At 46.8% G+C, this 26,640-nt stretch overlaps 1 protein-coding gene across 2 annotated transcripts in view; it reads right to left on the reverse strand.

Moving 5' to 3' along the window:
• Nucleotides 1-344: 344 nt before the first annotated feature.
• The window catches only part of INO80C (INO80 complex subunit C), a 30,584-nt gene continuing 4,288 nt past the window's right edge, over nucleotides 345-26,640 (reverse strand). For both annotated transcript variants that reach the window (XM_060282197.2, XM_035134303.3), the window contains exons 2-5: nucleotides 21,837-21,947; nucleotides 19,639-19,750; nucleotides 14,468-14,535; nucleotides 345-581 (exon numbers count right to left, since the gene is read on the reverse strand). In XM_060282197.2, the coding sequence (XP_060138180.2) occupies nucleotides 450-581; nucleotides 14,468-14,535; nucleotides 19,639-19,750; nucleotides 21,837-21,947 (423 nt within the window). In that variant the 3' untranslated portion in view covers nucleotides 345-449. The remainder of the gene's footprint in view (nucleotides 582-14,467; nucleotides 14,536-19,638; nucleotides 19,751-21,836; nucleotides 21,948-26,640) is intronic.

The following is a 26,640-nucleotide window of genomic DNA, read 5'->3' on the forward strand; positions in this document are numbered from 1 at the left end:
AGTGGAATTTGTTGCCAAGGAGTGTGGTGGAGTCTCCTTCTTTGGAGGTCTTTAAGCAGAGGCTTGACAGCCACATGTCCGGAATGCTTTGATGGTGTTTCCTGCTTGGCAGGGGGTTGGACTGGATGGCCCTTGTGGTCTCTTCCAACTCTATGATTCTATGATTCTATGATTCTAAGACGCTTCAAGAGAAAAATGTAAGAAGCCAAAGCTAACATCCAGAAATTAAAAAATAAAAAACCTGGGGGGAAAGTACTGAATGTATAAAATGTGGAGGATTATACTGCAAGTGTGGCTCCAATACATTGCTCAAATTGTTTACAAAGGAAATATAAAAATCAGGGTTATATCAATAATTAGAATTCATATTTTATTTCTAAGAACTTTGACTTATTATATACACACAAATGCACAGTGATTCCAAAGGCTTTGGCTTTTCTTTCCTCTTCTCAGGGAACAACAGTGGATGCTTTCCTTAGAGTGAGGTAACCCGTAACAACATCAGAAGGAAGCATCCGAATGTAGGCAAACTCCTCAATGGTGCTAAATCTCAGTTTGCTCTGTGGGTCAGTGTAGCTTGCCTAAAAGAAGAACACACACAAACACCTGAGCTGAAAACTGTGAAAACACACACACTTTTAAAACAGGTGAAAACATGCTAGTCACATCATAATGAATTAAAGCAAAGGTCCAGCTAATCTAGCATTCTAGCCTAGGCATCTCCAAATTGCAGCCCTCCAGATGTTTTGGCCTACAACTCCCATGATCCCTAGCTAACAGGACCAGTGGTCGGGAAAGATGGGAATTGTAGTCCAAAGCATCTGGAGGGCTGAAGTTTGGGGATGCCTGCTCTAGCCCCAGCCACTTCTCCCTCTAAAATATACAATCGGGGCACTATGGAAATGGTTCTCCCCCATTGCTTGCCCTAAAAAGGCATATTGTCTCCTTAAAAAAATGATGATGATTGTTGTGTATTGAGTCAAAGGATTTTATATCTGTATTATTATTGTCTGTATTTGCATTAGGATAAAGTAACTGCCTTTTGGTTCCAGAGGGTACAGCTACTATTGGTTCATTTAAGCTGCTGTATTTGGATCCTCTGTCTTATTGGTTTCCTCCAAAAGGCAGCACTGTGATTGCTTGATATTGTTCCCTCCAAAATGTATCCCTTCCTAGCTAGTCCCCTGTCCCTATAAATGTAGCTTTCCTCTCCTCAGTCTTCAGTCTTGTTCACTTTAATAAAGAGCTGTTACTAGAGAACTGTCTCCAGCATGTTATGTCAAGAGAGCTGAAATCACAAACCCCACGTCACAACAACTGGCGACGAAGGTGGGATCCGGAATGCTGAGGAGCGGTTAACCACAGCCCTGCCTCAGAGTCCGGATTGCAGCGTAGAACAAGACTCACTGGCCAGCTGAGAAGACGACCCTGCCCGCTAGGACAATGGAGAGTCCAGGGGTGTCACGGTGGCCGGAGTGGACTACTTCAGAGTAACGACGCCACGCAGCTCTGCATTTTATTCTTTTATTGGTGCTGCGTATTTACAGTGCTCAAGTCATTGCTATTTACACGGAGTGATGTGGTCAGTCGGTTTCAGAACCTCCTAATGGCTTTTGGCGCGTCTTTCTCCAACACAAAAGCTTTGGCAGACCCATCCTCTTGCCCCTCCTCTTCCTGCGTAATTCTGGAGTTGGGGGGATGGGTCTTCCCCCCTTGCTTGCCCCTTCCTGTCCCACCTGGGACCCTGGCTCCTCTACCTTGCCTGAGCCTCGGACACGACTTCCTGCTTCCCCACTGGAATCGGAACTCTCCCTGCTTTCCCCTTTGCTCGGGGACGGGCTTGAACTCAGGAGGGGAGGGACTTCGCGATATCCCCTGTCCCTCACATCCACCCCCCTCCCAAGCTCTCCTTCACCCCTCCCCAGGCCCCCCCCATGTGTCGGTGACGACTGGAAGCCTAAGAACTCAGTGCTCTCCGAGCCCGTTGGTGTGAATACCTCCCCCCAGTCCTGCGAGCCCCCCCCTTCCGCCTGGGAGGACGGGAATCCCAAAAAGTCCGTGGCGTCAGAGCTGGTGGGGGTAAAAACGTTCTGCCAATCTGCTCCTTCCTCTGACTGGGTGGATCTCGGTGACACCCATACCTCATCCTCTGGTTCCTCAAACTCCGCTTCCCAGCGCCATGGTGAGCTGCTCTCCCGTGCCTCCTCCTCCTCCCCCTCCCTTTCCATGTGCCAGGGCTTGGGTCTGTGGGGAAAGAGGGCGTGAAATTCTTCCACCAAGAATTCCTCCTGTATCTGAGTGGCTGGGACCCATTCATTCTGGGACGGTGGAGCATCCTCCCATGCCATGAGGTACTCCAGTCCCCCCACCCCCCACCTTGAATCCAGGATGGCCGTGGCCTCATTGAGTTGCTCCCTGCCTTCCCTCTCCCCCCCTCCCTCGGGGGTTTGTTCGCTGTCTCGGAGCCTGCTGCTTTCCCTGTACGGCGACAGCAGCGATCTATGAAACACTGGATGCACCCTCATGTCCTCTGGCAGTGCCAGCCTGTATGCCACCGGGTTGACCTGTTGCGTGACCGTGAAGGGGCCCAGCCTTTTGGGTGCCAGCTTTTTGCACCTCCCTCTGGTGGGAAGGCCCTCCGAGGACAACCACACCTTGTCCCCCACCCTGATGACCTCCCCTAGTCGCCTGTGGCGATCTGCCCCCTTTTTGTACGCTTCCTTGGCCCTCTCCAAGTGTTCTCTGAGCTGCTGGTGCACCGTCTCCAGTTCCTCTGCCCAATCCTCAGCCTGTGGGCCCTCCTCCTCCTCCTCCCCCTCCCTCTCTGGGAAAGATCTGAGGTCGCGCCCGTAATTGGCCTTAAAGGGCGACACCCCTGTGGAGACGTGCACTGCATTGTTGTAGGCAAATTCTGCTAGTGGCAGGCGATCCACCCAGTCCGTTTGCCTCTGGCTGACGTAGCATCTCAGGTACTGCTGCAGAATGGCGTTGACCCTCTCCGCTTGTCCGTTGGTCTGCGGGTGTCTAGCCGTCGACAAGCTGACCTCCACCTGCAGGAGGTTCATGAGCCGCCGCCAGAACCTGGAAACAAATTGGCGGCCACGATCCGAAATAACCCTTAAAGGTAATCCATGCAGTCTGAAAACGTGATCAACAAACAGTTTGGCTGTCTCTTCTGCAGAGACTGCCCTGGCACACGGTATAAAGTGGCACATTTTGGACATGAGGTCCACCACCACCAACACTGCGGTCTTACCCCGGGAAGAAGGCAGATCTGTGATGAAGTCCATGGACACCACTTCCCACGGCCTGTGTGGCGTGGCTAAGGGCTCCAGCAACCCTGGTGGCGCTGCTCTGACCACCTTTGCCCGCTGGCAGGTGTCACAGCCCCGTACATAGTCTCGAACATCTTCCCTCACCCCTGGCCACCAGAAGTGTCTCATGACTAGGTGAGTGGTCTTGTCCCTTCCAAAATGCCCCGCCGTTGGGTTGTCGTGCATCTGTTTGAGGACCGTACGTCTGAGCTGGGTTGTGGGCAGGTACAGTGCACCCTTGTAGAAAAGCAGCCCTCTGCGTTCTGCAAAGTCTTTTGCCTGCTCCCTCCCCCCTCTCAGTTCTCTGAAGATGCGGTTGGCAAATTCATCCGCTGCCGTCAGTGCTGTGAGTTCTGCCTCGCTCACCACTGCTGCTCCGCAGGACCATGCCGACGGGGGGAAAATGTGCCTTGGGGCTGGTGGCTCCTCCTCCTCCATGTACTCTGGCTTGCGGGAGAGGGCATCCGCCCTGACGTTCTGCTCTCCCGGGATGTAGTGTATGGAGAAGTTGAAGTTCGAGAAGAACTCTGCCCACCGTATCTGCCGCTGGTTGAGCACCCTGGCAGTTCTCCAGAACTCCAGGTTCTTGTGGTCTGTGCACACCTGGATGGGGTGCTTGGCGCCCACCAGGAAGTGTCTCCAGTGCTGGAACGCCGCGTGGATCGCCAGAAGTTCCCGATCAAAAACTGTGTAGTTCCGCTCTGGCTGGGTCAACTTCCTGGAGAAGAAGGCACAGGGTCTCCACTCTCTGTTGGCGTCCAGTTGCAACAAAATGGCGCCCACAGCTTTATCAGAGGCATCTGTCTCAATGCGTAGGGGCGCGTCCTGAACCACGTGGAACAGGTTCTGGTCTGAGGCGAACACCCTCTTGAGGCTTTCGAACGCTGCTTGCGCCTCTGGTGTCCACCGGAACTTCTGCTTGCCTCTCAGGCAGTCAGTGATGGGAGCCGTAACGCGAGAGAAGTTCTTGATGAACTTCCTGTAGAAGTTGGCGAAGCCTAGTAGGCGTTGGGCATCTTTGCGCGTCCTGGGGCTGTGCCAGTCCAGGATGGCCTGCACCTTGTCCTTGTCCATCGCTAGCCCCTTGTCTGACAGCTTGTAGCCCAGGAAGTCCACCTCCTTGGTGTGAAACTTGCACTTCTCCAGCTTCACATACAGGTGGTTCTCCTTCAGGCGCTGTAACACCTCCCTGACGTCCTTCACGTGCTGCACTGGGTCGTTGGAATAAATAAGGATGTCATCCAGAAAGACCAAGCATTTCCTGAAGAGGAGGGACCCCAGGACGTGGTGCATGAAGGCCTGGAAGCATGCTGAGCCCCCTTGCAACCCGAAGGGCATCACCAGATATTCAAAAGAGCCCAGAGGCGTGAACATCGTGGTTTTCCACTCATCGCCCTCCCGGATTCTGATCAAGTTGTACGCCCCCCTCAGGTCTAGCTTGGTGAAAATCTTGCCCCTGCGTGCCGCTGTCAGGAGATCATCCACTCTGGGCATGGGGAAAGCCACTGGTTCTGTCACCGAATTCAGCCGTCTAAAATCCACCACCAGGCGGCGCTGTTGCGTGTCTTTCTTGTCCACCCAGAAGACCGGGCTGCCCCCTGCTGCCTTGCTTTCTCTGATGAACCCCCGCTTGAGGTTCTTGTCGATGAAAGCGCGCAGATCCTCCAGTTCCTGGTCTGACATGGCGTACAGCTTGGCTGGGGGTATAGTTGCCCCTGGCACCAGGTTGATCTGGCAGTCAAAAGGCCTGTGTGGGGGCAGATGGTCGGACTCCGCTTCGCTGAAGACCTCCTGCAGGTCCCAGTACGGTTTGGGTATCGCTTCACCCCCTTTGACGTGCATGGTGGCCACCGTGGCTATCGGAGGCCCCTCCCCTGGTTGGTGCTGCATGCAATGTTCTAGGCAAAAGTCCGATCCAAATGTGATGCATCTCTGATGCCAACTTATGGAGGGGTCGTGGCGCGCCAGCCAGCTCATGCCCAAAACGATGGGGGGGTCTGAGATGGTGGTGACGTTGAATGCCAGTGTCTCTGAGTGCCTTCCAACCGTCATTCTCATGGGGGGGGTTTGATGAGTGATGGCCCCTCCCAGCAGCTCTCTGCCGTCAATGGTTGCCACGTGCAGAGGAAAATCCAGCTGCAGAAGCTGGATCTGGTGCTCTTCTGCAAAGTTTCTCGAGAAGAAGTTCGCTGACGCCCCACTGTCAATTAGGGCGAGGACTGTAAGGGGATAGCCATTTGGAAGCGTGAGCGTCACTTCTAGAACCACTCCTGCTCTGGGAGGGGTGGGCTGGCTCTGCTCCTCTCTGTGCGGGTGGGTGGGCTGGGGCTGTTGTCTGCTGACTGTGCCTGGCTGCTGCCCCTTGTCTCCTGCAGCCAGGCTTTCCCGTTTCCCTGCTGTGGTGCTGCGTCAGTGGGGGAGGGCACAACCGTTCCCGCCTTTCCTTGCCACTCCCTGCGATGTGGGCAGTCTCTGACGAGATGCTGGGGGGAGTTGCAGAGAAAGCAATTCCCACCCCTTCCCTCCTTGCGTCTTGGCGCCGCTGGGGTTTGAAAAGCCCGCGCGCGCGCGCTATCAATCTGCATGGGTTCCTGGTCCTGACTGGCCCCAGGCGTGGCTTGAAAGGGTTGTTGGGGGAGTGGCTTCTCCTGCGACCGTGGGAACCAAGCCCGCTTTGCGCGCGTTGCTTGCTTGTCGCTCCACCGGGATTCCTGTCTCACCCCCACCGCCAGAGCCGCTTTGCTCAGCTGATCCATATTACTGGGCTTTGGACCTCTCGAGAGCTCATCCTTCACCTCCTCATGCAACCCCAAGTAGAACGCCGCTTGCATTGGGGGGGACCCCAGTTCCCACCCCAATCTGTGCACCAGCATGGTGAATTTCGCCCAATACGCGCGAACTGTCATATTTCCTTGGCGTAAATTATGAAGTTCCTCCTTAGTCTGGTCCATATGACTATCGGACGAATACATCGTTTTCAAACCTTCTAGAAATAGTTTGACATTCTTCATGCAAGGATTCCTTGTTGCAATTAACGGTCTTAGCCACTCCCTGGCTGCCCCGGTAAGGTGCTCCACAATAAACGCTACTCTGTGCTCATCATCAGGGAACTCATCGTGGTGCAGCTCAAGAGCATACACAATCTCAGTCTCAAAGCCCTGAAATTCCTTCGGGTCTCCATTGAACTTGCTAACTAGGGTCCCAGCTCTCCTTCCTGGCAGCACTTGGACTTGGGGTGCCCCTCCCGCCTTGTTTTTCTCTGCATCCAGCTTGTTTTGGAGGTCTACCGCCACCGCCCTTAATTGCTGCTCTTTTTCCTGAAGCTCTCTCACCTGTTCCGCAAGTTGTAGCCGGTCGTCCTGGACCTTCTTAGTCTCCTCTTTAGCTGCCTTCAATTCTCCCTGCGCCTGCAGCGACAGCTGCTGCAGTTCTAGCTGGGCTTGCTCAGCGATCTGCCGCCACTTCTCCGCCTCTGACACGCTCATCCCGGCAACTCCAAAGTAGCCCAAAAATGATTAGGAGGTTGCTGTCACGGTGGCCGGAGTGGACTACTTCAGAGTAACGACGCCACGCAGCTCTGCATTTTATTCTTTTATTGGTGCTGCGTATTTACAGTGCTCAAGTCATTGCTATTTACACGGAGTGATGTGGTCAGTCGGTTTCAGAACCTCCTAATGGCTTTTGGCGCGTCTTTCTCCAACACAAAAGCTTTGGCAGACCCATCCTCTTGCCCCTCCTCTTCCTGCGTAATTCTGGAGTTGGGGGGATGGGTCTTCCCCCCTTGCTTGCCCCTTCCTGTCCCACCTGGGACCCTGGCTCCTCTACCTTGCCTGAGCCTCGGACACGACTTCCTGCTTCCCCACTGGAATCGGAACTCTCCCTGCTTTCCCCTTTGCTCGGGGACGGGCTTGAACTCAGGAGGGGAGGGACTTCGCGATATCCCCTGTCCCTCACAAGGGGTATTGGAGCCCTTCCAGCCATCAGAACCCCACACGTGGGAAGACTACGTCGAACGCTTTGAGTTCTTTGCAGTGGCTCAAGGGATCACCGATGCCAGCAAAAGAAGGGCCACATTCCTGAGCTACTGTGGGCCCGAGACCTTCAAGCTGGCCAAGGCATTGCTTGCTCCAGCGAAGCTGAGTGAGACATCTCTCCAAGATATTCTTGCCTGCCTAACAAGCCACTTGGCGCCTACTGAGACCAAGATGGCCTGGCGGATGGAGTTCCATAAGAGGCAGCAGCATGCTGGGGAGTCTGTATCCGCATTTCTGGCTGAACTCCGGAAGCTCGCTCAGCACTGCGGCTTCCAAAATCTGGAAGAGACTCTCCTGGATCGGTTTGTTGGTGGTCTGAGCAGCAAGAAAGCCAGAAGACGCATCGTGGCTAAAGAAGAGGTTACCCTTGCTTCAGTCTTGAAGGAGGCCACCGCCACGGAGAATTATGAAAGAGAGGAGCTTGATGCCAGTCGCAAGGCCACTAAGCCACAGATAGAAGTTGCGCATGCCATGGACGAGCTAGAGGCTACTCCGAGCCAGAGCCCAGTCCGTGGGGTCGAGTTGGTGCGTCAGGCCTGCACAGTGCACAAAGATCACCGAGGCAGTTGCCCAGGTTGTGGCGGAAACCATGAGCGGAAGAGTTGTCGTTTCAGGGATGCTATGTGTCGGATGTGCGGGAAGACTGGTCACATCGCCAGGGTCTGTAGATCGGCGGCGTCGGGAGCAACAGGAGCACCTAGACTGGAGCATCGCAGACCGCCCACAGCAACTCGTTTTCTAAAGGACTGCCACTACGTAACGGAGATCAACGGGAGGGCCGTGCAGTTTCCAGCGCAAGGCAAGGCACACGTCAAGGTGAAGATTGAGGGTCAGCAGTGCGACATGGAGGTGGACTCCGGATCTGCATTCACCATCGTGTCGGACCAGACCGCGAAGACATTCTTCCCCAGGGGTAAGTTGCCCCCTCTGGAGCCCTTCCCGGCAACCTTGCAGTCATACTCAGCAGGCCGCATCCATGTTATGGGAATGTGTGCCGTGAGAGTACAGTTCCGGGACAAACAGGCTGTACTCAAACTGGTGATTGCGAAGGGCAGTCGCCCCAGTCTCCTGGGCACTGACTGGTTCCCCGCCCTGGGACTGAGTATATCAGGGCTTAATTCAATACAAACCTGCCCTGAGATGAGCGAGGCATTATGTAAGGAATTTGCTGGTCTCTTTAATGGAAAACTGGGTTGTTATAAAGGGCCCCCAGTTGACTTCGAGTTGGACCCCGGGGTGGCCCCAATCCGACTCAAACCAAGGCGAGTGCCATTTGCACTGCTGGTCCACATGAAGAAAAATTCAGGCCTTATGCGACAAGGCAGCACGAATTGTCCATGCATAAGGGTTGTCTCCTATGGGGAGATAGGGTGATCATCCCAGCACCACTGAGAAACAGGGTTCTTGAGACGCTTCACATGGGACACCCGGGAATGGTCAGGATGAAGTCACTAGCCCGATGTTATGTGTGGTGGCCTGGAATGGACCAGAACATAGAACAATGGGTACGAACATGCAAGGCATGCCAAGAGGTGCGGCCAGAAGTGGCCAGAGCACCAGTCCACTGGTGGGAGCAGTCCAGGACTCCCTGGAGCCGGCTGCACATAGATTTTGCTGGGCCATTCCAAGGGAAGGTCTTTTTGGTTATCGTTGATGCATATTCCAAATGGTTAGAAGTGGCGATGGTCCCTAGCATGGCATCAGCTGCCGTAATCAAGGTGTTGAGGCAGCTGTTTGCTACCCACGGGTTACCTGAGACCATTGTATCAGATAATGGGGCAGCTTTTGTATCCCAAGAATTCAGGGCATTCTTGGCTGATAACTTTATAAGAGGGGTCACATCCGCGCCCTTTCACCCATCCTCCAATGGGCAGGCTGAGCGCATGGTAAGAACAGCCAAAGAATCCATTGCGCGCTTAATGGAGGGTAACTGGTCGGCTCGCATTGCGCGAATGTTATTTTTGCAGCATGCGACGCCGTGTACTGCGACGGGCAAGTCGCCAGCCGAGCTGCTCTTAGGTAGAAGACTGGTAACGGTGCTGGATTATGTCCACCCAGATAAAATGCCAAACCGTAATTCAAGAGCAACCCCCCAGGCTGAGACTGACACAACAAGGTATCTCGCCCCTGAAGATCTGGTCTGGGTGAGGAACTATTCACGAGGTCCGCGGTGGGTGGCCGGTGTGATCACCCGGGCTAGTGGACCTGTGTCCTATTATGTGACCTTGGAAAATGGGCAAGTTTGGAAGAGACATATAGATCAGCTGAGGCGCCGGGCGCTCAGCAGGGAGGAGTCAGATAATTCATCCCTGGCTAATGACGCACAGCTGCGAGACCAGAGTGAAGATGGCCCAGAGGTGCAGTCACCAGGGGTTTCAGCAAATGAACCAGGGTCTGCTAGTCCTCATGATGACGAGGTACAGGTCGGGGACCCTGAGATGTCTGGGACTCCATCTGTTCCTGATGAAACCCCTATAGCAGCCCCTCCACCACAGGTAACACCCAATCCAGAACCTGCAACACCTGTTGTCAGGAGATCAGGTAGAAGTTGTAGGACCCCACAGTACCTGAGGGATTACGTCTGCTGTGCTCACTAGGGGGGGAGGGGTGTTGTGTATTGAGTCAAAGGATTTTATATCTGTATTATTATTGTCTGTATTTGCATTAGGATAAAGTAACTGCCTTTTGGTTCCAGAGGGTACAGCTACTATTGGTTCATTTAAGCTGCTGTATTTGGATCCTCTGTCTTATTGGTTTCCTCCAAAAGGCAGCACTGTGATTGCTTGATATTGTTCCCTCCAAAATGTATCCCTTCCTAGCTAGTCCCCTGTCCCTATAAATGTAGCTTTCCTCTCCTCAGTCTTCAGTCTTGTTCACTTTAATAAAGAGCTGTTACTAGAGAACTGTCTCCAGCATGTTATGTCAAGAGAGCTGAAATCACAAACCCCACGTCACAACAATGATATTCTTGAATGTATTTCAAGCACAGCTTTTGAAATCAGAATTATGTCAAGATCACAAAACACGATGTAAAGAGCAAAGGGTCACCATGGTGTTGCTCATACAGATTCCTAAATAGTTATGTATTTATTTATTTATTTTATTAAAGGTTTTCTTGGTTTACAAAGATTTGTGCAATGTCTCTCATAACATTTTTACAAATCAGTTTCATTTGTTGAGAGATTGGGAAGAAAAGGGGAAGAGAGGTAGGTGGGGGTTGGGGTCGGGTGACGATGTTTCTATTTTGCTTAATATGTGTGTGTGTGTGGGGGGGGGGTTCGTCAGCGTCTCCTGTGTAGGTTCACTGCTGTTCGCTTGTGTTCCTTTGGTGGTGAGAGATGTTGGGGTTGGCCTAGGATATGGTTGTTCCTTCGTGGCTGGCTCTGGTGGTCTTTATTTTGTGTGTGAGTGGGGTGGGTGAGTGTTTTGGATCAGGTTAGCCATATTGATTTGTATGTGGTTGGTGGATTTGTCATTGTCTTGTTGGGCTGTGTATGTGATAAAGGGGAAGCCGTCTTCTTCTATTTGTCCCCGTGTCAGTTTCATCTTATTGGTTAATTTTCCTAGTAGGGATGTTTCCCATACTGTTTGGTACCATTGGTCCATGTTTACTTCTGACAGGTCTTTCCAGTGTCTGGTTATGGTGTTTCTGGTTGCTGAGAGTAAGTGGGTTATGAGTTCTTTGTGATGCAGGTGGGCATTATTGTCTTGGAAGATGTTTAGCAAGGCCAGTTCTGGGGTTATTTCCAATGTTTACTGGGTTATTTTACATATTTCTCTTATGGTTGTTGTCCAGAATAGTTCGATTTTGGGGCACTCCCACCACATGTAGAAATATGTGCCTGTTGAGGTGCATCCTCTCCAGCATTTTGGTGAGGTTCCTGGGCGTATTAGCGCTAGTTTTCTTGGTGTTGGGTACCACTGTAGATGATTTTTCAGAGTGAGTTCTTTCCTTTTTGCTGATATGGATTCAAAGGGGGGTTTAGACCACATTCTGGTCCATTGAGTGGGGTTAATCTCATAGCCTATGTCGTCTTCCCATTGTCTTTTGATTGTGTCTAGGGGATTCATGGGGTTTTGGAGTAGTATTTTATATATTGCAGATACTATCCCTTTGCCGTGTCCCTTTGTCGTTAGGAGATTTTCGAAGGTTTTCAGGGGCCTGGTTGCTGCTGATTTTACTGCTGGATTGTTTAAGAGGGCATGTAGTTGGTGTTGTGCTAACCAGGATATTTGAGTGTCTTCTAGTTTATCCTGTATTTCTTGTGTTGACAAAGGTTTATTGTTTTTTTATAAAAGTCTATTAGGCGATATAAGCCTTTGGTCTGCCAGGTTTTTATCTGGAGGTTTTGTGCTGCATGGTGGAATAATGGGTGGTAAGCCAGGGGAATTAGTGGGGATGAGGTTGGGGATAATTTGTCTGTTTCTGTTTTCCATGCTTTGAACATAGTTTGTGTGTACCTATTAAGCGTTGTGGGAATTTTCCTTCGTTTGTTTGGGAGGAATGGGTATGCTGTGGGCAGATACTTTCAATCTAAATAGTTATTTATGTGGTTTAGTTGTGAAATGTTAATTTCCACCAAAAGCGAAACAAACAAACAATGTTAACAGTGAACTCAAATAACTGCATTTCTGTGATCTCCTCTGAAACAGAACTTTAGAGAACCATGTCAATAAATAACATATAAACAGGCAATATATTTAATTGTATTATGTAAGTATATGTAGTTATTGCTAAAAATGGATGGTTTGAAGTACTAGGTCTGACAATGTGCACCTAACAAGCTTACTTTCTGAATGCTCATCAGCATTCCTTTCTCACAGCTAACCTGCAGAGCTAGATTCCTGAATAAATGTACTTCTTGGGATTTTCTAAGAGCAACATTCAGCAAGTGCCAGCAAACTACCCTGGGTGGATAAGAACTTGAGAACCACATATAGGCTGCCTTGGGTTCCATGACCGAAGAAAGGTAGGATTATAAATGTAAGAAAATAAAGATTGCTTGCCCAACAAGAACTGGCATTTGGAAGGTATTATTTCTTGAGTATGGAGGTTCCATTTAGCAGCCTGAAAACCTGACACAAGACTTTAAGCTTAGTTGCAGTCTATAAAATTCAATGAAATTGATTGGCTGTAGGCTCCAGATAAGGCAAAATAAGTACTTCTTCAGACGATGGAATTTAGGCAGTTTTAAAAGGGGACTGGACAAATTCATGGAGGAAGATGGGTCTCTCAATGGCTATTATAGTCTTGTGTCAACTTTTCAGTCAGTGGTGTGAGAGGAGGCAAATCAAGCCACAATATAACTTTGTGATTTGAGTGTTATCCCTGATGGGGTTCCTAATTCTTCCTGGAGAAACATTTAGACACCGATGGATGTCTAGAAAGATATTCCAGCAGCAATATTTTCTATTTAAAACTATCTGTCTATATATATTTACTACAGCAATGCAAAAGCTGTGTGGCCTTATCGTCAATTCATATTCTTCATCTTAGGAGATAAGGCACTGAGGCATTGCTGCACACCAGCAATAACTGCAATGGGGTTATATAAATTACGTTGGAATATATAAATTTCACTCCCAAATGATACAATAAGTTAGATAAAGTAACACTGTACTTTGATGAGAAAAAGTCTTACACTTCTGTAAGCTTAGGGTGAAGACCACAGACAGAGCTGAGCTATATATAATTATCTTTGTTGCTATAGCAACAGGGCTGGTTTGTCTTCAAAAGGAGGCAGATGTTTGAGCACTTAATTCTCTCCACCTCCAGCACTGAATGAAATTTCTGTTGCATTAATATGACCAGGGGCTCATCTTTTAAATTTCAAGAGAAATCTAAAAAGTGCAAATGCAGCCCTTAAATGAAACTCTTGTTTTAATACGATGGCTGCAAAATGACAATATTAAAAAATGACTACATGCTGAGGCAAAAGCTAATTTGCATGATTCACCCCTTTTGATTTAGGAAGCCCACTGAGCCCGCCCCAACCTCAGGGGTAGGCCCATTGCAATGGCTGTTGCTTTTCTAGTGCAGCCCTTGAACATTATACATGGGGGCTCCCATCAGCTCCTCTATATGCCTTTGGCAGAAGGGCTACTCAACATCTTTGGGAACTGCCTGTACAGTGAAGTTCTGGAACAGGCGTCGGTAACGTTTTCTGCCTGTGGGCTGGAGGATTCCCATGGACTATCGTCCGTGGGCTGGACATAGGCCGCACAGGCGCAGAAGCAATTTCCGGTGCCGCGCTGCCCATGTTCCAAACACCGAAAATGGCTTCTGCGCATGTCCGCTGCTGCACAGAAGCGATTTCTGGCGCTGCAGACATTTTGGAAATGGGCAGCGCAGCACCAGAAATCGCTTCTGCGCATGTCCATGGCTGCGCAGAAGTGATTTCCGGTGGTGGCTGCCCATTTCCTAAATGACAGCAGTGCCAGAAATCACTTCTGCAGCTGCGAAGATGCGATTTCTGACACTGCTTGGCGAGTCCCCGCGCTGCGCCGGTTTTTGTAAGCCATCATGAAAGCATAAAGGGCAGGATTTAAATGCTGAAAATAAATAAATATGAAACTAAATTATCCCACATCTATATGAAACTAATTATCTTCTGTAAGCTGCCTTGGGAGGGGTTTTACTCTGAAAGGAACGAAATAGGAGTTAAATAAAAGATCATGGGCCCTACTGTCTTGAGGCAAATTGTTAAAAATGTGTAGAGTTTTCTTTAAACTTCCCACCTGCAGAGAATGCAAGTGTCTAGCAGAGAGCACTGGGGCATGTTTTAGGTTAAATAATCAGTTCATAAAAATACTAGCGAGACTGGCTGGACCTCACCATTGTTCTGGGTGAACTGACAGTGTGTGCCATGCAGCCCAGCCAATGCTGTGCTTTGGTTATACTTTGAAGAAGATTTGCAGTGACAGGTTGGTTTTTCCAAGAGGTTTGTCTGCCTTCACAATTCTCCCAACGGAGGATAAGTGTCCAAAAGAACTACAGGGTTCCCCAGAACATGGAGAACTTGTTACTGCTATTTAGGACCATCCCTCTGTGCAGGAGTTTGAATAAGTACAGAGTGAGACCAAAGCCAATCTGAGAAATATGAAAAGAAAAATACTTACAGGAAGTCCTGAAATATCAGAGTATTTCTTGGCTGGTTTAAAGGAAGGAGGAGCATCTATGCTGAAATCTGGAGGTGTGCCAAAAAGAGAGAAAGAAGCATTCAATTCTTTGTTTAACCTCTGTTTGGAAAGCAGTTCTTAATTTACACATTGTTGGGCCTGAGGCCTGACTAGAATCATTCCATCAATTTGACTGGAGTCCTGTTTCCAGTCCCTGAGAATCTACACCCTTAATGTTTTCACATGCAGAGCACACTAGCTTTGTCAACGTGAATGCATTTGGAGAAACATTAATCCTTACTAAGCATAGAAGAGTCAGGAAGCACACCACTAGCAAGTACTAAACCAAATTAAGTGATGATGTAACTCAAATTAATGTCTTAAATAGTTGTTTCACCAATTTTGCTCAAGATGTGGCATCACAGACTACATGGTGCCTCTTCTAAAGTCCCCACACAAACTTTCTCGTCCTCTCCCAGCTCTAGCACATCCTTATTTGTAGCTTCAAATACTTCATGGTGTTGCTTCTCAGCCTTATCTCTCCACCCACACAACCTGATGTATCGCTGCCCAGGACCTTTGCTCTCTAGCTCCATCCCCAGTCATCCAAAGTTCTTAGGGTGCAATCTTATACCCATTAAACTGGAAATAAGCCTCTCTCAATTCTATGAGACTTCTGATTAGAAACATATAGGATTGATCACTCAATCTCTCAAATGACCACCTTTTCGCCCTTGCCCCTGGAACTCCCAATTACATTGTCACCTGGTTTTCTTCCTTCAAACATCCATAAACCCCACCTTTTCCATTAAGACTTTGGCTTATCCCCTTACAGTACTTCTCATCTACCTAAGTGTGTGTCACTGAACCAAACATATTCTTTCGCTGTTTACCCTTCTTATTTACCATTGCATCCCCTGCATCACATTTTAGATTGTAATCTCCTGTGAAGCAGGAATCTGTCTTTGTTTGTTAAAAAAGAGAGATAGGTATGCACATTTATGGTGCTAAATGACTAATACAAAATGCTAATTATAAATAGCAAGGGAGAAAGATGACAACAAAGATCCCAATTCAGCAGTAAAAAGGTAAAGGACCCCTGACAGTGATGTCCAGTCGCGAACGACTCTGGGGTTGCGGCGCTCATCTCGCTTTACTGGCTGAGGGAGCTGATATTTGTCCGCAGACAGCTTTTCCGGGTCATGTGGCCAGCATGAATAAGCCACTTCTGGCAAAACAAGAGTAGCGCACAGAAACACCGTTTACCTTCCCGCTGGAGTGGTACCTATTTATCTACTTGCACTGTCATGCTTTTGAACTGCTAGGTTGGCAGGAGCTGGGACCAAGCAATAGGAGCTCACCCCGTCACGGAGATTTGAACCGCCGAGCTCCTGATCGGCAAGCCCAAGAGGCTCAGTGGTTTCGACCACAGCGCCACCCATGTGGGCAATTAGTTATGCACAATGACCTGTGACCTCGGATGTTGATATGCATCTCTAGTCCAGCGTTTCTCAACAGCGTTTCTCAGAGACGCTGGCTGGTGTGCCGCGACGTGCCGCGACGAGAAGGGCGATTTGCATTGTCACGTGCCTGGCGGCCGCCAATAAGCAACACTAACCCGCCGGAAAGGAAGCCGGCCGGGTCACGACGCGGGGCGAGCGCAGCTCTCAACAGCCACCACCACGGGAGGGTGGTTTTAGACCAACTTAAAGAAGCTGGCTGGATGAGCTCAACCTGAAACTTGCTGAGCAAAGGATTGTGCTGGCAGAGAAATCAGCGGCTTGTGAAGCCTTATTACAGGAGATTCCAGCCAGCACAGCAATTGGCAAGTGTTTCTTACAGTCATAATTATATAGTCAATATAGGGCGGCACAGAGTTAACTTTTTTAACTTTTTTAATGGTGGTGTGCCTCGTGATTTTTTTCATGGAACAAGTGGGCCTTGGCCCAAAAAAGGTTGAGAAACACTGCTCTAGTCACATTGAAAGATGCATCCAACAGGGTCAACAGGACATTCGACATAGAATGCCTTTGTACCAAGTATTGGTGCAGATCTCTGTTGCTAGATCAGAGGAAGAGTTTAGCCTCCAGATTTGAAAGTGGAACCTAAATCTAGGCAACTGGCTGGGAGAAATTGCTGTTATATATTGCAAATACAGGGTGTTTGAAAAGTAACTATACACCTACTATATTACATTGTCCATAGGTGCATAGTTACTTTTCAAACACCCTGTAGCTTGCAGGTTCATCAGCATTATATATGAAAAACACAGCCTTTGGCATATGCCTCTCATATTATAATACCACAAACTTTGCTCAAGACTAATATTATCCAGGATGCGTGGAGAGAGCATACACTAATCTTTTAAATCAGATAAATCTTTAAGCATGTACCACTTTAAGCCTGGTCAATGACCTAGAAAATTGTGTGAATGCTTAAATGAGGACTTGGAAATTCCTAGACACTGGAGCTGCTTAGGGAGTAATAGCAAACACTGCCACATGCAAACATTTCTACAGGCAAAGTGCTTTAAAATATCCTTAATTTCAGCATATATTCACCACAAAGCGCTCGCTTCCTCTCAGATGATTTTAGTACAGATTTTATGGCTGAAGCATTTCCAAGTTAGCAGATCAGCTTCTTTTAATCATTATGTATGGCATGAATATCTTCTGAAAAATATTCTCGAGCAGCTGTTTTTACATCCTTCAACTGTTTGCTTTCTAACCACCTTTCTAATATATGCAAATTTATTTCTGAAACCAGAGAATGCAGTAGAAATAGCATCATCAGCAAGTTGCCAGCTACACGACACTAGGAACACACCAGGCTAAGGCCAGCATGCTGAAAAACAGTGGCACATTTATTTGTGCACAAAGAATTAAAGTCTAATAAAGTGTCAGCCTTCTACTGCCACTTTCCTTTGATCCTAATTAAGTGGCTGCAATAAATATTAAAGGGGCTACGTTTTACACTGGGAATTAGTGGAGATGTTACTGTCCCCATGGGGAAGTGGCCACTCCCGCAGGGCTAATCCTCTCTCCTGCCACATCATTAGAGTAACTCGCTGCATGAGTTGGGACCATCATCATGTTGTGAGTTACTTTGCAGCCATAACATCCAGTCCAGCTATAAGCCGTGAGTGTGTCTGACAAAGAATAGGATGTTATACATTTGTAAATAAAATCCAGAGGCATAGCATTACATCTGAAGTAAGACGCTAGCTCAAATAGCCTCCTGACCAAAGCTGTATCAGCACTGCATGGTTTCCAGCTACAGTGGTGCCTCGCTAGACGAATTCGTTTTGCGAAAAATTCATCTAGCGAATCACGGTTTCCCATAGGAATGCATTGAAATTCAATTAATGCGTTCCTATGGGCAAAATAAAAAATAAAAAAACCCAAAACATATATATATATAAATCAATGCATTCCTATGGAATTCACTAGACGAATTTTTCGTTATAAGGAAAGACCCGTGGAACGAATTGAATTCGTCTAGCGAGGCACCACTGTACAGAGTGTGTTCTTTTGGCTTGCATTTTCTTAGCACATTTGCCTTTGTTTTGGTCATGTGATCGATCCCATGTTCTGAACATAGATCAAGGGAAGGTGCTTTATACCAAATCCAGCTAGTTCAAAATTGTCCACCCTTACTTACAGCACATCTCCGGGGTTTCGGCCAGGAAATACTTCCTATCTCTACTGGAAGGTGCCAAAGACTGAACCTGGAACCCTCTACATCTAAGTCAGATGGTTTACAATAGAGCAATGGCTCTACTATGAGAAACACACATTTTTCTTTCTTTTTTCTTTTCTTTTCTGTCTATATACTTTAGGTTACACCACGTTACTTGGGCAGTCTTGCAAGAAATCTTAGGGTTGGGTTGGCTGTTACCACTCTAGCCCGGTGGTTTTTCTAAGAAGTCTGGGGGGGTCACTGACTGCTTATTAGGGATTTCTTGATCAGAGAATATTGTCTGCCATCATCGGTCTTGTAAAATGTTGTTTTCTGAGAATACCAGCCACACCATGAAATGCACAGCCTCTGGGGAATATGAGAATGTGCTTCTGAGATTCCATAGGCTCAATAATCCCTAGGCAGGTCTCCTATGAATTGAGTGTGCACCCTAGAACACAAACCAGAATATTCTGTGATTCTTCAGAGTTCCTTGGTGGAAAAATAAATGTGGAAAGAGTTTCATCATGGCAAGAAGCCTGAAAGCCAGTGCCCTACATTGATTTTTTAAAAAGTTTGCACTACCAATGTACTGCTGACAAGTATGAGCACCAGGACACTAGAGGCTTGCCAAAATGCTGCAACTGAAATATGCACACTGCCTCATTGTTAATTCAAAGAATCTCTTCACACAAAGTTGTTAGGCTGAAAACTCAAGGTGTATGGTTTGCAAAACTTAATTTCTTGAGAATATGCAATCTTAAATTAGATCATGATTACACAATTCCCATATTCTGTTTCCTACAGCAGCCAGCCAGTTGCCAGTGGAAGTTAACTAGATAGCCATGACAATGATGTTATCTGGAAAACTAATTAAAAATTACACACACATGGAACACATGGAACACACAAGGAACTCTGAAGAATCACAGAATATTCTGGTTTGTGTTCTAGGGTGCACACTCAATTCATAGGAGATCTGCCTCCTAGGGATTATTGAGCCTATGGAATCTCAGAAGCACGTGTGTGTGTGTGTATGACGATGATGTTATCTGCCCTTAGTATTTTGCTATTACACCTAGTAGAGAATGGATCTATTGACAACTATGAAAGACTGGTGTTGTTTTTTTAAAAAACAACAACAACAGGTGCCCACCTGTGTTATATGTAGACTGAATTCACACAGGAACTCAGTGGGACTTCTGAGCAGTCATGCACAGGACAGCACTGTAACACACACAGAGAAAGCAGTGTATAGTCCCAAGTGAACCAGTGTTGCATCCACATTTCTCATCCTTTGCAGGGAATTTATAGCCCAGTCCCATGTCACATCATTCATGTGCCTGTCCCTTTTATGGTGAAAAATGCCCACCTGGTCTTTAATTGCATAGGTAAACTTGGTCACAATCTATCTCATGCAGAGAAAACAATTGAGGTGTATTTTCAAGAAAGCTGTTATTTATAAATATATGGAAAGCATCTAAGCAGCTTACAGCTTGGATCATTGAGTTGCCATGGCAATGCCCTTTCTGATGCGAGGATTTGTTTCAGGTTCTTCCAGGTTCTGTTCTTCTTGCCAGCTGCTGCTCCACCAATGCCAGAGTGCTGGAATGGTTAAAAGTGGGTTTACAAACAAGTGAACTATTAATACATTCAAAGTAGCATTTTGTTGCTGAACTGATGTAAGGACACTCAGGATGCTTTCTCGCGAGTAACGACGCGCAACTGCCTTGGGTGGATTTTTCAAGGCTTTATTTACAACTATGTACATCAGAGCGACAAAAGTCCATAACTTCTCAGTCTGAGTCAGAATCCGGAAGTGGTGCATGTCTGGAAATCCGCCAACATAGGAACTTTGGAGCCCTCAGTCTCCACCTCTTCTCCCCGTGTTTGTCCCCCCTGCGCTCCTGGGGTGAAGGGGCAGGAACGTTCCCTTCGCCCCCCGAACTGCTCAACTGTTGAGCAGGTTCCCTGGCCCCTGACACCTCCCCATCCACAGTGCTCAGGTCCGGCACTTCAGACCTTCCCTGGTGAGACTGTGTGCTGTCAGCATCCCCAGACCCCTTCTCCGCTTCGGAAGCCTCAATACCACCTTCAGAATGGCCAGCCTCCTGGAGACCTGGCACCGCTCCGCTGGGCTCCCCGCTGACCCCTGGTGGTCCCCTGAAAACTTTATTGTTACTACTGTAAAATTGTTCCATCTATTTATCTGAAGTTAGGCAGAAAATAAACATTTGTTTAGCAGCAAACAACAGGAGGACATTCTGAACTGTACCGAAACTAGTGTGCTTGGATAAAATGAATTAAAGGGAGAAATAGCCTTAATGAGAAAAGCTTTATGGAAACATTATTTTTCTTCAAATAAAGGAAGCCCGAGTGAAATCCCGTGGTGGTATTCAATGCTAGTCCTACTAGATCCATTGACGTTAATAGACATGATGACTAACTGAGGTTCAGTAATTTCAATGGATCTGAGTTGAATACTATCCAGTGTTGTTAATGCAGCAGTGTACTATTGGTAAGAACAGTCTTGCATTTTCAGTTACCTAACTTTAGTGTAGTTTTCAGACCTGGGACTTATTCCTAGCCATAACCTACAACCTTGCCCCCATTTTAATTTTTTTACCATACATGTCCATCTATAATTAATTAATGTAACTAGCAAAAATTGCAGTTAGACATTGGGCTGCCTGGTTTTGGGCAACCCTATTTCCACCACACGCCAGGGAGGACTAGTGACTCAAGGTCAGGAATGGACATGGGCTAGCAAGCTAACTTTCTTTCAGAGCAACCCCAAGGAAATCAATGGACTTAAATTGGCCATGACCATTAATTTCAGTGGGTCTACTCTGAGTAAAGGTTAGTTGAATAAAACACCATATGTTAATTAAAAACAAGAAACATTTGGTTTATATAGGCTGTTTTGGGCCACTGCTGCATTCTCCTTGAAGAATCAGGTTCACAATTTGGTGTGCTCCTGGATCTGGGTATGATCCTGAATAGCCAGGAGAACTTTTCCATAACTTGGGTTGGTGTAACAAACTTTGCCTATTCCTGGTGAAAGTGGTTCAAGCAGAGCTCACAAATGCCTTAGTTATATCAAGTCTGGATTACTGTAACAAACGCTTTGTGAACTCACCTTTGAAAAGTGTTATAATTGGACAGGTTTTGCTGGCTTCTGCTCTTTCAGAGGTCAGTTCAAACTGCTAGTAATTACTTTTGAAGCCCTAAATGGATGGAACTTGGATACAGTCTACTTCCACATGACTCTGCCTGCTCATTCAGGTTAGGTTGGTAGGTATGGTAGAAAAGCCTTCTTTGTTGTGGCACCCAGCCTATTCAACTCTCTGCCTTGGAGATCCAGCTAGCTAGCCCCTCCCTGGTGGTATTCAGGTATCAGGTAAAAGCAGCTTATTTCAGCATGGATTTGCTATGACCAGCTCTTGAGTTTTTAAAATAAACAAACAAATAAATGGAAGAAAGAAGAAAAACAGCAACCAAAATAGGAGGAGAGAACAAGAAAAAGCAGAGGGGCAAAGGGGAGGGTGGGGGGAGAGCGTTGGGCATATACATTTAAGTGTGCCCTACATTGCAGGTTTGGGCAAAATATACATTATGCCTCATATCTGCAAAGTTTCAAGACTAGCGTCGTGGTGGATAAAATATTAAGCTTGTATAACTATATACTTACGACAAAGCTCGGAGACTTAAAAGGCAATGGTTTTATAGATGTTTCTACTGGCCCTGTACTGGGATCTGTGGTCACGGTTTTATTTTCAGCCGCTGTCTCTGCACTGGTATTCTGGGGGGAAAAGATTTGTCAGGTTTGAGGAGGAAACACAAGTGAGCAAAAAACTTCACAGCTCCCCCCCCCCACGCCCATTCAGCTGGTGTAGGTTCTGCTTACAAGCCACTTACACTGGTCTGCTTGTTGTGACTAATCTTAACCCAATTTATGTGCAGAAATTTGTGGACCATCAAATTTACAGAGATAGTACAAGTCAAGTGGGGGGGGGAGTGAGCACGACTAGAGCGTTTCAAAATATTGAGTGAAATCCAGTGCTATCGTTCTAGAGCATTGGAGATGTCTACCACTCTAAGAGGAGAGGCAATTTTCTCTTATTCCCTCTTGTCTCTGCAGCCCACACTATTCCCGAAGGTTCCCCCCCCCCAACCCTCTGGGACAGATTTGGGGAGGCTGTCTTCTGGTGACAACCCTAGTGAAGTCCGAGTACAGTTACTGAGGAAGACGTTTTATTAAAATCAGTTTAGCTTTTTTTTTTTTTGAAGAAGCTTTCCAGAGAACAGCAATCTAAGTCTCTGTTGCTGAAAGGGCCTTGCCATCTCAGGACCCATTTATATAATCCACAACTGAGCCAAGAACAGTCTAGCTTCACTTTGAATTTGGAATTCTGGAAAGCGACAAGGCACATTGTGTATATTCTTGTGTTAGTGGAACCAAAATTAAGAATTCCGGACTTCACAAAGCTTCTTTGAGTGTTGGTTTTAATTAGGGCTGCATTATATAACATGGAAATGAGGAATGCCCATTTATCAGCTCTAGGCTCCAGAGTACACACTGACAACCTAAATTCTCTCTCTCTCTCTCTCTGAGTCTGCCACAGCAAATGTGAAATTGCTGGTCTTCTTAATAATAATAATAAATTTTTATTTATACCCCGCCCTCCCCAGTCAAAAACCAGGCTCAGGGTGGCTCACACCAACAGAATTACAATAAAACATAAAAACAATTAATTAAAATACAGATTAAAATACAGTATTAAAATTTAAAGTGCAGCCTCATTTCAAGTAGTCCATAAATCCAAGCCATGAGGGAGGAAAACACAGGGGTCAGGCTGAGTCTAACCCAAAGGCCAGGCGGAACAGCTCTGTCTTGCAGGCCCTGCGGAAAGATGACAAATCCCGCAGGGCCCTGGTCTCCTGGGAAAGAGCGTTCCACCAAGTTGGGGCCAGTAATGAAAAGACCCTTGCTCTAGTAGAGGCCAATCTAGCCATCTTATGACTCGGGATCTCCAGAATATTATTGTTTGTGGACCTTAAGGTCCTCCGCGGGGCATACCAGGAGAGGCGGTCCCGTAGGTACGAGGCCTAACAAAGATATGTCCCTCAGATCAGCCTTCTTGTCTGAGGACTGGAAATAGCCAATCTATATAAATAAAAATGTGGTTCGTTACCAATCTATGCGCTCCGAAAGTACTTGACCGATCTGCATTCGAATATTGGAGTGTTTTCATATACCTAGATTACATAGATGTCTCACGTGTGACCTTCTTTTTTTAGAAAAACTTTCTTCCAAAGTGAGTTGTATTACCATCTGCTGGATGTCAAAGCAGCACAGCTGAGGATGTCTCAGCTGCTGCCATTGGCTACAGACTATCTGTGACATCACAATAACATGGCATTGCCCAGGCAGCACAGCTGAGGATACTGCATCATAATCTCAGGCCTCAGCTGCTGCCATTGACTATCTGTGACATCACAAAAAACCATGGTAGCCTACTGAATATAAATGTGGGAGTGCGCAGAGGATGCTGGGTGTGGCTGTCTGGAAGGTGGGGACCGAACCCTGTCCTTTCACCTGCCGGGACCCGCCGTGGGAACCGGCCAGGCCCTCCCCAAGATGTGCATGGGGTATGCAAGGGGGAGAAAGGGGTCGGGGTGGCGAATGCTGTCACGCGGGATGATTATAACGTCACGTGGCGAGGGGGGGAAAAAGAGAGAGGAGTGTCGTGACGTCATGCGGCAGGGGTGGGGAACAGGGACGCTGAGTGGTGGAGGCCCATGGGTTTGGGGAGGATTAATGGGTTGGGACGGGGTGGGGGGGACTCTCTACAATGCGCGTGGGTGGGGAGTTACTTTCCCATTTAACAGACTGAGCCACAGCAACATGTGGCCGGGAACAGCTAGTGTAAGACTAATTTTTTTAACAGGGATCCAGAGGAGGATCCTGAAAATTACAGGCTGGTTTGTTTAACATCTGTTGTAGGAAAACTGGTGGCAAGTATAAAGATAAAATAACCAAGCATATAGAATAACATGCCTTGGTGAAGCAGAGCCATTATGGCTTCTGCAAAGGCAAGTCTTGTCACACAAACCTATTTGAATTCTTATAGCATCTGGTTACCCTAACAGGCACTATGATCTCTACAGCCATGTTACATTATGAAGCAGAAACCTGCTCAGCCTTTATTATGTTTCAGGCCTCAATAACCAAAACCGTTGCATATACTCAGAAATAATGCCACTGAGTCCAAAGGGACCTACTCTCAACTTATCAAATGTGCATATAAAACTATTCACAAGGAACACAGCCTAAGTAATCAAATTATACCCTTTAGATTACATTTTCTGAATCAGCACCCACAAGCTTCATTTGAAAACTTCAGCTACAAAAAATGTTTTAGCAAGTACCCTTATCCAGAATTAATTTACTTGGAAATAAATCCATTGATCTCAATAGTATTTTGAAGTACTGTAAGCATGTTTAGGACCAAAGCTAAAATTGTCTGTAAGAGTTTTTGTTTTTTTTGTTTTGTACCATTACTTACTCAGAGCTGGCTTGCAAGAGAATAGAGAAGTATCCTTGCTCAGCAATCACCATTTCCCTTTTTAATGTCAGGCAAGCTAGCAAATTGGAAAGCATGAGTGTTGTATGGTTTCACTCAAAATGCTTACAAGCCATTTAATGTACTGAAAGGTTTTATACACAAGAGGCCTGTGGGCCATATCCAGCCATTGTGATTTTTAAGTTTGCCCCCCGACAGCCTGCTAAATTTTAATCAAAGTATTAGAAATATTAGAAGATTGTCCATTTCCACTCATAAAAAAGAAAAAAAAATCAAGTTGTAAAAACTCCATTCAGTATCACACACACAATCAGAAAGAGAAGTAAACATGTTAAAATATGCTGTTACAACATCCAAGATTAGGACACGAACCAGGACTTTTGGGGGTCAGTATTCTACATTTTTACATATATATAATTTTTATTAAATTTACAAAATTTAAATTAAACATCTTTTTTATACCATACATTCATTGACTTCCCTCCCTCCCCTTCCACGGTTCATATAATTATCCACCATTCCTGCATATTTTGATATATCCATCTAATTCTATTACTTCAATGTTCATTATACAGTACTGTTGAATTTAACTTTAATACTGCCAGCATTTTCAACTGTGTACAACTGTTTTCAATATACTTGACCAAAAAAATTTCCACTCTTCTTTAAATACCTGCTCTTCTTGATCTCTTATTCTACTTGTTAGACCTGCTAACTACATATTCTATCATCTTGAGTTGTCAGTTTTCCTTGCTTGGGACCTCCCTCATTTTCCATTTTTGAGCTTGCAAAATATGAGCCATTGTCGTTGCATACATAAATATTTTTTTCTGATTCCTGTGAACCACTGTCTGAACAATTCCTAACAGAAATGCTTCTGCTTTCTTGAGGAAAATTGTTCTGAACATATGAAAAAAGATTCATTTTTTATATTTCCAAAACAAATCCGACTCCGCATTATACATCTTAGCCAATCTACTCAGAGTTAAATACCATCTATGGATCATTTTCATAGAGTTCTCTTTCAATATGTAAGGTGTAAAGCAGGCATCCCCAAACTGCGGCCCTCCAGATGTTTTGGCCTACAACTCCCATGATCCCTAGTTAACAGGACCAGTGGTCGGGGAAGATGGGAATTGTAGTCCAAAACATCTGGAGGGCTGAAGTTTGGGGATGCCTCGTGTAAAGGGACCCCTGACCATTAGGTCCAGTCGTGACCGACTCCGGGATTGCGGCGCTCATCTCGCGTTATTGGCTGAGGGAGCCAGCGTACAGCTTCCAGGTCATGTGGCCTGTATGACAAAGCCGCTTCTGGTGAACCAGAGCAGCGCACGGAAATGCTGTTTACCTTCCCACTGTTGTGGTACCTATTTATCTACTTGCACTTTGATGTGCTTTCGAACTGCTAGGTTGGCAGGAGCTGGGACCGAGCAGCCCTAGGCTCTGTGGTTTAACCCACAGCACCACACGCGTCTTTAAATGTAGACACCTCATTAATTGAGAATATTCTCCAAAAGATTATTCTCAAGAATTTAACATCACTGCCTCTTAGGTTGCACCACTAAATTACCTTCAAATGGTTATCTTTTTTAAGTTTGTGCTTTGAGAGCCAAAATACTGAAATATATGAAATACAGTGGTACCTCGGGTTAAGAACTTAATTCGTTCTGGAGGTCCGTTCTTAACCTGTAACTGTTCTTAATCTGAGGTACTACTTTAGCTAATGGGGCCTCCTGCTGCCACCGCTGCGCAATTTCTGTTCTCAACCTGAAGCAAAGTTCGTAACCCGAGGTACTATTTCTGCGTTAGTGGAGTCTGTAACCTGAAGCGTCTGTAACCTGAAGCGTTTGTAACCTGAGGTACGACTGTACTAGTAGATTTAGCCACATCAGTGGTGGAATAAAGTTG

The sequence above is a fragment of the Zootoca vivipara genome, chromosome 12 (assembly GCF_965207765.1).
Source record: "Zootoca vivipara chromosome 12, rZooViv2.hap1.1, whole genome shotgun sequence".
Taxonomy (NCBI): domain Eukaryota; kingdom Metazoa; phylum Chordata; class Lepidosauria; order Squamata; family Lacertidae; genus Zootoca; species Zootoca vivipara.